This window comes from Diadema antillarum, unplaced genomic scaffold, assembly GCF_040938485.1.
Source record: "Diadema antillarum isolate AM-2024a unplaced genomic scaffold, OU_Dant_1.0 seq00001041_RagTag, whole genome shotgun sequence".
Taxonomy (NCBI): Eukaryota; Metazoa; Echinodermata; class Echinoidea; order Diadematoida; family Diadematidae; genus Diadema; species Diadema antillarum.
In genome coordinates, this window is record NW_027271872.1 from 1,123,351 (window position 1) to 1,133,533 (window position 10,183).

Here is a 10,183-nt window from a genome sequence, read left to right on the forward strand (position 1 = left end):
CTGAACATAAACTCTCATTTGAGCTTCTGCTGCATCTACTAATCATCGTATAAAAATCTAGTTCAGACATGACCAACTGACTTATTACCACGTCATCTGCCTAGATCAACAGTTTCAGCACCATCGTCAGTAACAGCTACCACCTGCTGCTGTTGCTTGCCACACGCTACCACTCCTTCTACCACTGCCTGCCTGGCACAGTGAGAGACACAACCCCAGTACACCACTTCTTCAGTGAGTCTCATCATAAAAGCACTATTCCTCACTGTGTTAAGGTTTGACTGTTGTGGATAAACTAAAATTGAAAGAACAGAATAGCATAAGTTTTGTTAAAAATGAATGGTAAATAAGAAAGTTATGGAAGTTTTAAATTTCTCCTGTTTTCACCAAATGTTAGTTGCCAGCGCATATACAACTGTATGAAAATATGAAACAGAAGTCGTGCCATTTCTCATGATGAGATACAAGTAGTTGGATTAAAAATCCAGATGGTTGGCTTTAAAATGCTTATAATAGGTTTGGGCTCCAGATGTTATAAACATCAGGAGAGAAGAGTTTATAAGATGAGAATAATGACATGTCAAATTTTTGTGGTGCAGATAGTAGCATGACCAATTGTAAATTTGGAACATATGCTAGGAGTATTAGTCAACATACCTGATGTAAAACACCTTGTGTGATACGTTGTTCCCGAAGAAATTTTGAGATCTTCATACCCTTTGTACTCGGCTCTTTAGATTCCCTGTGAATGGATTAGTTGCAAGTACCAGGAGTTTTATCCTGTTTTGTGTATGTTTATGCTTTCGTCTTTGCAGACATTTTGATGGCCTGCCTGAGAAGCTTCCATGCCATGGCGGTTGCTAGGTTACCCGGTAACAGTGACGAGGCGGAGACGACGTTTCCCCTGACGACAAACACTGTCACATGGTAAGGCAGTCTGTGGAGGAGGAAAGCAAACCAAGGCCCTTTTATTCACTGCCAAAAATTGTACCCTAGCCCTCCAATCATACTTGGCTAATCCCTTCTCTCCCTCTCCCCCTCATCCATACTCTTTAACTTTGCCAGGGTATAGATTACAGTAAGAGTGGACATTTTTGCACGAGTTATTTTTCGCACTCCACCGAGTAAGATGAACTTCATGTGTGTTTAACTCTGCGGGGTCAAGACATTACACAGTGGTACGTATAACAAGGAAAAATATTTTTGTGCTTTTCTTTTTGGGCAAGTTTCTGGTCATGCAAAGTGCGAAAAATTTCCAAACCACGAAAATTTCCACTTTTACAGTAGCCTGTGGTTTCTGTTCTCACGTGCTTTGAAAAAAAAAATTGAAGAAGACTTTTTTTTTTCACGTAGGCACCAATTAACCACAGTCAGGTATACTTGATTATATTATGTGCATCAGTCAAACATCCTAGATAGAATGTGTTGCCAGAAATTTCAAATTACATTTTCTTTTCTTTTTTGTGTGTATGAACATTGTACTTTCTATGCCTCCGCCAACGAAGTGGCCGGAGGCATTATGTTTTCGGGTCGTCCGTCCGTCCGTCCGTCCGTCCGTCCGTCCGTCCGTCCGTCCGTCCCGTTTTGTTTTTGTCGATATCTCAAGAACCGTGAGGTGGTTTTGCATCAAACTTGGTATGAGGGTATATCCTGGGGGGATGATACTTTGTTTGGATTTTAGGGTCATGGGGTCAAAGGTCACAGGTTATTTTGTGAAAAAAAGGTTGAAATTTCATGTTTTTCTCCATGCATATCTCGCAAATGGTTCAAGGTATCTTCATGGAACTTAGTATATATGCATGTACCGATGGGCAGTGATTATCTAGGGAAGTTGGGGGTCATGGGTCAAAGGTCAGGGGTCAAAGGTCAAGGTCAACTCCTCAAAATATCACTACTTTCCTTATATTTATGCAATGCCTGAAGGATTTTTTTGAACTTGATGTATGCATGTATAACCCAATATATATTCTGTGGGAAGTTTCTTGCCAAAAGGTCAAAGGTCAAAAGGTCAAAGGTCAAGTGAAAGTGCTAAATTGCACTTCTTCCTCCATATCTCAAAAGTAACTCAAGGTATTATCATGAAACTTACATATTTATGCATGTTCTACCTAACAGTGATTCTCTTTGGAACTGTGAGGTCAAAGGTCAAAGACCAGGTTTAGATAATACTATTTTTGTCCACGCCGAACGAGTTCGAGCAGGGGACTATGAAACGGGCTCCGTACGTGTGTGTGTCCGTGTGTCCGTCCGTCTGTCTGTCTGTGCGTCCGTGTGTGATCAAAATCTTCAATTTGCTACTTCTCTGTCATTTATGAGCCAATTTTGATTCTGTTTGCTTTATATGATAGCACGACATGGAAGCTTTGAAACTTCTACACAGAATTTCAGTTGTGACCTTTGACCTTGACCTTTGACCTATATTGTACATTTTGCTACAAAATGCTACTCCTTTGCCATTTCTAACCCGATTTCGATTCCGTTTGCTTTATGTGATGGCACTAGTTGAGGGCTTCAAAACTTCTACACAGAATTTTGACCTTTGACTTCTTTGACCTTTGACCTTGATTTTTTGACCTGTATTGTACATTTTGCTACAAAATTCTACTCCTTCGCCATTTCCGATCCGATTTCGATTCCGTTTGCTTTATGTGATGGCACTAGGTGAGGGCGTCAAAACTTCTACACAGAATTTTGACCTTTGACTTCTTTGACCTTTGACCTTGATTTTTAGCTCACCTGAGCCGAAGGCTCAAGTGAGCTATTGCGATCGCTCTTCGTCCGGTGTCCGTCGTGCGTCGTGCGTCGTGCGTCGTGCGTCGGCCGTCGTCCGTAAACTTTTTACATTTTCATCTTCTATTTGAGAACCCAATGACCGACTTTCATCAAACTTGGCAGGTAGCATCCCTAGGGGGATAGGATCTCAATTTGTTCAAATGGGCACCATGGCCCACCTGGGGGGTCCCAGGGGGGCCCAAACGCCATAAAATTAAGGAATCTTTGAAAATCTTCTTCTCTAGAACCAGAAGTGATAGAGCTTAGTTAATACTGTGAGTTAGTGCATTGGTGACTGTAGTTTCAAGTTTGTTAATGGGGGAATCAGGGGTGCCCCCCTTGGGACCCAGGGGAGGGGAGTGGGGAGGGGTCCTAATGGGGCCTAAATTGTACATTTTCATCTTCACTTTGATGTCCCCTTGTCTGATTTTCACCAAACTTGGTAGGTAGCATCCCTATAGGGGGATAGGATCTCAATTTGTTCAAATGGGCACCATGGCCCGCTTTAGGGGCCCCCAGGGGGCCCAAACCCCCTAAAATTATTCATCTTCTTCTTGAAAACCTCATAATGAATTTTGACCAAACTTAGCAGGTAGCATCCCTAGGGGAATAGAATCTCATCCCTAGGGGAATAGAATCTCAATTCTTTCAAATGGGCACCATGTCCCTCTTGGGGGGCCCCTGGCCCCCCACCCCCACATTTAGGAATATTCAAAAACCTTCTACTACCTTCTGAATGTTAAATCATACCGTTTAACTGCTAATAATTTTGATAATGTTTTACAGGGACATATGGCAAAATCTTTTTCAGTAACACATGTTAATATTCGTTCTTTAAATAAAAATGTTGATGAGCTAAGAAACTTGTATGAATGTAGTTTAAGTTCAAATTTTGATATTATTGGTTTATCAGAAGTGTGGAATGTGAGTAACACATCTTTGCTGGGCATAAAGGGCTATAATCTTGAGACTGAATGCCGCCACGGAAATGTTAGGGGTGGAGGTGTAGGGGCTTACATTCACTCATCATTGAAATACAAACGGCTTGGTTTCACTGAAATAGCACATGCAGAATCCCTGTGGCTTGAACTTTTATGTGATAAAAAGAAGGTCATTGTTGGTGTTGTTTATCGTAAACCCAATACCAACATTACAGAATTCCAAGAATCTTTCTTGAATGTATTGCATTCTTTGAAATTGGATAGATATAATTGTTTGATTATGGGTGATTTTAACATCGATCTTATTGATATTGGAAAAGATTCAGAAAACTTTCTAACTGTCATGCATTGTATTGGATTGTCTCAAGTAATCTCTTTTCCAACTAGATTGACCCGAAATTCTGCTTCCTTGATTGATCATTTGTATACAAATATGGACATGTTTAATATACATGCAGGTGTTATTGAGGCTGACGTTTCAGACCATCTTCCAATCTTTACTGTCTTTGAAAGTATGTTTTGTTTTAAAAGTATCATTCAAACTTTGGGGAAAGTTGTACGATCGTATAAACATTATGATGTCGATTTATATTGTTTAGATTTAGCGAATGCAAGGTGGGATTATGTGTATAAGTGCAAAGATGTGAATGATGCATATTCTGTATTTTATGGTATATTTCGGGAAATATGTGATAAACATGCTCCATTAAGAAAGAACAATAGTACTAGTCATTCAAAATGCTTCCCTAAGAATCCATGGGTAACAAAGGCGATTTTAAAATCGATTAAAAAGAAATACAAATTGTATAAAAGGTATAGGTCATCAAATTTTGATCAAAAATATGAAAGGGAGTACAAGGTATATCGAAATATCTTAACTACTGTTTTGAAAAATGCCAAACGGGTTTATTATAGTAATATGTTTAATGATAATAAGCAAGATTCGGGTAAAACATGGAAAATAGTCAATGAGTTGTTAAATCCTGGTAAAGAACACACTGCAAGTTTAGAAATTGAAGAGTTGGTGGTGAGTAAAGTTGATGAAGTCAAATCTATTTTTTCTGCAAAAGAAATAGCAGAAGAGCTTAATGACTATTTTGTTACTGTAGGACCAAAGTTGGCCACTAAGATTCCTGAAACACAAATTAATCTAAAAGAATTCTTGGGGGAAAAGAATAATAAATCGTTATTTTGGAGGCCAGTTACAGAGCAAGAAGTGTTCGATATTTTATTCGCATTAGACTCTAAGAAATCACATGGATATGATAATTTACCAGTAAAATTATTAAAGGATGCAGCAAGTTTTGTTTGTAAGCCATTGCTTTACATTTTTAATTTGTCCTTAGAAACTGGAATCTACCCTCAAGCTTTAAAGATGGCCAAAGTAACACCAATATATAAAAAAGGACCGAAATCGGACCCTGGAAATTACCGACCTATCTCCGTTCTACCAATAATTGGGAAGGTTTTAGAGAAAATTGTTAATGATCGACTGGTTGATTTTTTTGAGTCCAATGATATTTTTTATAAACACCAGTATGGCTTTCGTAAAAGATACAGTACGAAATTGTCTTTAATTGATCTTGTAAATACACTAATGACATCACTTGATGAAGGAAAAGTAACACTTGGTATCTTTATAGATTTTAAAAAGGCTTTTGATACGATAAATCATGATATTCTTCTATGTAAACTGGGCCATTATGGTATTCGTGGAATTCCACTTCAATGGTTTGCTGATTATCTGTCCAACAGATCTCAACTGCTATCTTATAGAGGAATGGTCTCGACACCAAAGACTATAACTTGTGGTGTCCCTCAAGGGTCAGTTTTGGGGCCTACACTCTTCTTGATATTTATAAATGATTTGCCACGCTCTTCCTCTTTCTTTAAATTCAGATTGTTTGCTGACGACTCAAATATTTTTCATACTTATGCTGCTCGCCAAAAAGAAATAGATGTGAATGAAGTGAATGAAAACCTGCACAAAGTTCAAACTTGGTGCAATGCCAATAAAATTACAATCAATTTAAATAAAACAAATTATATGGTAATAAGAAGAAAACGCCAGATAGTTGCGATGAGGGGTGCAATAAAACTATCTGACACAGACATTGATGAAGTGAGTGCTGCATCCTTCATCGGAACTCAGATTGACTGTCATCTTACTTGGAAACCTCACATTCAATTGGTAAATAAATGTGTTCGAAGAAAAGTAGGTGTATTGTATAAATTAAGACAGTATGTTCCGCAGCGCATTCTTGTGCTTTTGTATAAATCTTTTATACAACCACACATATTATATGGTATTGAGGTATGGGGCAGTACTCACCTAAATTGTATACATATTTCTCAAAAAATGGCTCTGAGAGCTATAACATTTTCGACTTTACGAACGCATTCAGAGCCATTGTTCCAACGATTCAAACTTCTAGATGTTGTTAGGTTACATAAGTTTTCAGTTTTAACATTTATGTACGATCTCTGCAATGGAACTTTTCCGCACCCACTGTATGAATATTGCCAAATTGTGCATCATACTTACAGGACAAGAACAAATGAAAAAAGAATGTTGTACTTACCAAAATTTAGAACCACACAGGGACAATTTTCGATTTCTTACTTAGGACCAAAACTTTGGAACACATTGCCACGAGAAATGCGTGAACAAAGCAAAAGATCTACATTTCGTAAATGCCTTGTAGATTTCCTACTCTGATAGATATTATACTGTAACAAGTATGATTAGCTTTCTATGTTAGAAAATGAATGATGTACATTGTATAAATATTAACAGCCATTTCAACTAACCATGCAATAATTTTTTCTTTTGTGTTTAGCTTTTTAGTATGAAGATCAAGGTGACCAATCTCGACTAGCACTTGTGCTAACTTTTGGTTCCCTTGTTAACAACAACTTTAGAATTATGCTACACGTATCATATCTAAATATAAATCTCAAATGTCATCCTTTAATTATGTATTGTAAAGGAGTAATAGATAAGTATTTTTTTCACATATGTATGTAATTATACAATAATGTTATGATTGAAAATGTACATGCTCAATTGTTGTTGCTAATAAAACTTCAAACTTCAAACTTCAAACTTCAAACCAGAAATGATAAAGTATAGTTGATACCATGAGTTTGTACATTGATGACTTTAGTTTCCAAGTTTGTTCATTCGTTCCAGGGCTGCCTGCCCCCCCCCCCCCCCACCCTGGAGTGGGGGGGGGGGGGGGAATCCATATGCAGACCTAAGTTTCCAATGTTCTCAGGTAAGAGTGTGCAAGAATGCATGGAAGGTGAAATTGCAATACTCAGGTGAGCGCGTGACCCCCGGGTCTCTTGTTGACCTATGTTGTACATTGGCTACAAAATGCTACTCCTTCGCCATTTCTGACCCGATTTCGATTCCGTTTGCTTTATGTGATGGCACTAGGTGAGGGCTTCAGAACTTCTACACAGAATTTTGACCTTTGACTTCTTTGACCTTTGACCTTGATTTTTTACCTATGTTGTACAATGGCTACAAAATGCTACTCCTTCGCCATTTCTAATCCGATTTCAATTCCGTTTGCTTTATGTGATGGCACTAGGTGAGGGCTTCAAAACTTCTACACAGAATTTTGACCTTTGACTTCTTTGAGCTTTGACCTTGATATTTGACCTGTATTGTACATTTTGCTACAAAATGCAACATGTACTTCCGGCGGGGACATATATTACGCACCGCGTAATTTCTACTTTTCCTTGTACCATTTGATACTGAAATTATACTTTTTCTCAATACCTTGAAAATTACTCAATGCATAAACTTATAAAAGGGTCAAAAGTCAAGTAAAAATCATCAGTTCCCCCAAATACCTGCACTCTGACGTTTTAATCATTCATCCAATTGAACCTAGTTCTAGGAAAGTGAACATTCAGCACATTTGTGGCAAACCTGTCATTTTAATATTTTGCCAATTGTGTGAAACTGTCATCACACATTGTCAGCACATTGTACTATAGACCTATTAGGAGAACCATGCATTATGGCGGAGGCATACCAGTCGCCGTAGCGACATTTCTAGTTTAAGTTATTTTTTGCACTCCGCAGAGTAAGATGAATATTATGTGTTTTTAGCTCCATGGAATCAAGACATTTCACAGTGGTACATATAACAAGAAAAAAAAATTTGCATGCTTTTTATTTTTGCGCTAGTTTCTGGTTGTGCAAATGTGCAGAAATTTCTAGTTTTACACTATCGTGTGGTTTCTGTTCCCTCTCGCTTAAAAAAAGAAATGGAAGAATTTTTTTTTTTTCACGTAAGCACCAATTAACATCAGTCAGGTATACCATTGCACTTGATGTTGTTATGTGCATCAGTGAAATATCTTGGTATATGTGTTGCCAGAAATTCAAAATTGCATTATCTTTTTTTTTTTCTTTTTTGTGTGTGTACATTATACCTTTTGTGTCTCTTATTTTTAACAGGCTAGGCCTGAAGGCATTTGACTCAAAGCTGACACTTCACAAAGCAGTCTACAAACCTCTCCTCAAACTCATACGGAAGCGGAAGGGGAAGGCGTCCATCAAAATGGTGAGTATATAAAAGAAGGCGTGGTCTGTACCGAGAATGGCCTTCCATGAGATCATATCGATATGTATGTAATGCTGAATATTGCCCTTGATGAGTGTATATTATTTAGCTCTTTAGCTCTATTAGTTAGCTCTTTTCAACAAACAAAACAAAACAAAACAAAACAGCAAATACCATAGACAGCTAATGCTGAAAAAAAAAAAGATTAAAAAAAAAAAACTATTTAAATGGTGAGTAACTGAAACAATTATGTTCCTACCTGTGTATGTATTTATGTATGCAGGGCTCAACATTGTTGGTGGCCCGGTGGCCCAGGGCCTCTAAAAATTCATGTCGGGCCACTAAATTTATCTTTTGGTGGCCGATCAGGCAGCTAAGATTCAAAATGGAATGTTTCTTTTGCTTTTATTTCATGACACCAAAATTTCAAGTTAGTGTTGAGCCCTGATTAATGTATTTGCTTATCTTTCTCTTTGTCTGTCTCGTATACATATAAATTAGAGAAGAAATTTTGTTATTCTTTTCAAATTGTGCCAGAGCCTGTAATATTTGAGCAAAGATGACTTTGTAGTTGCGAGTGTGGTGATGATATGCTGAATTACTGGTTTTCATATTTTCATGTATACATACTCTGTGTGTAATTTTATACATTATGTATACACACATATATATAACTTGAATAAAACAATGTGACATTTTTATCTCAAGTAATCATATCCATGGTATTTACCAAGTAAAATACATATGTGTGGCTTCTATGTGTTCAAGGTTAAAATTGTAATAAACAGTTTAAAGGGATGGTTTAGAATTGGTTGAGGTGAGGATTCAGTCTTTAACTTTTTGCAAGATACTTAGAAAACACTTTATGAAATGTTAAAGAGCATACAATTCTAAGAGGACTTTGAAGTTCATTGGTACATTGGTTTTGAAATGTCTGAGATATCCAAAAACAAAGTAAAACAAAGCAATCATAATAAAATTTGGGTCCCACCTTTCATTAGGATTGCTTTGTTTTGGATATCTCAACCATTTCAAAACCAATTGTCATCAAAAAAGCTTTTAATTCCTCTTGAAATTACATGTTCTTTCATATTTCATAAGAAGTTTCTCATTATCTCAAAAAATCATCACAAAAAAAAAAAAGATGTTAGAAACCTGTAGCCCCATCTCAACAGAAACTGTACCATCCCTTTAATAAAATCCTGACATAGCTTGCTGAATGATGACGACCAATCTCCCTTCACTGTTAAAGGGAAAAGCTATGCTGGAGGTGCTGGAGGAGACGACAAGCCCCGCCCTGCCCCAGGACTTCCTCAGTATGAAGAGATGAAGAATGGAATATACAAGGATTTCCTCAGGATTTCCTCAGGACGCCCTCATTATGATAAGGCAAGGACAGGAATCACAGAGAATTAAATCCTTAGCACTTCCTCATTGTGACAAAATGAGGATAAAAGAAAAACAGAAAATTCCCTGGGACTTTGAGGATTGAATCACAAAGAATTCCTTTACTCACTATGGCCAAGTGAGGGGAAAAAATACTGAGAATTGCACAGGATTTCCTCATTACAAGGAAATGAAGGGAAACCCCCCCCCCCCCAAACACACAAGTTTTGCCAGGACCTCCTCAGTATGACGAGATGAGGAATGGAACACCAAGAATTCCCGATGTGGTACTCAAGGGGGGGATTCACACATACACAAATTAGAGGGTTATAAATCTCGAGATTTGCGTCGCGATCACAAGCTCAAGATTTTGTGCATGTGTGGATACAGAAACCCGCAAATTAGTGTGATCAGCAGCGCGATGTCAAACCCGAGAAATCCTGCGCTTATTTCTCAATTAGCGTACCTAGTACTAATATGCCATGTGATCTCAGTGTG

General features: G+C 37.7%; 1 protein-coding gene across 1 annotated transcript in view; it reads left to right on the forward strand.

Moving 5' to 3' along the window:
- The window catches only part of LOC139742979 (uncharacterized), a 45,332-nt gene extending 35,703 nt beyond the window's left edge, over positions 1-9,629 (forward strand). Inside the window, exons 25-28 of the mRNA XM_071653485.1 lie at positions 105-234; positions 816-927; positions 8,194-8,299; positions 9,552-9,629. Of these exons, the coding sequence (XP_071509586.1) occupies positions 105-234; positions 816-927; positions 8,194-8,299; positions 9,552-9,629 (426 nt within the window). The remainder of the gene's footprint in view (positions 1-104; positions 235-815; positions 928-8,193; positions 8,300-9,551) is intronic.
- The last annotated feature ends 554 nt before the right edge of the window (positions 9,630-10,183 follow it).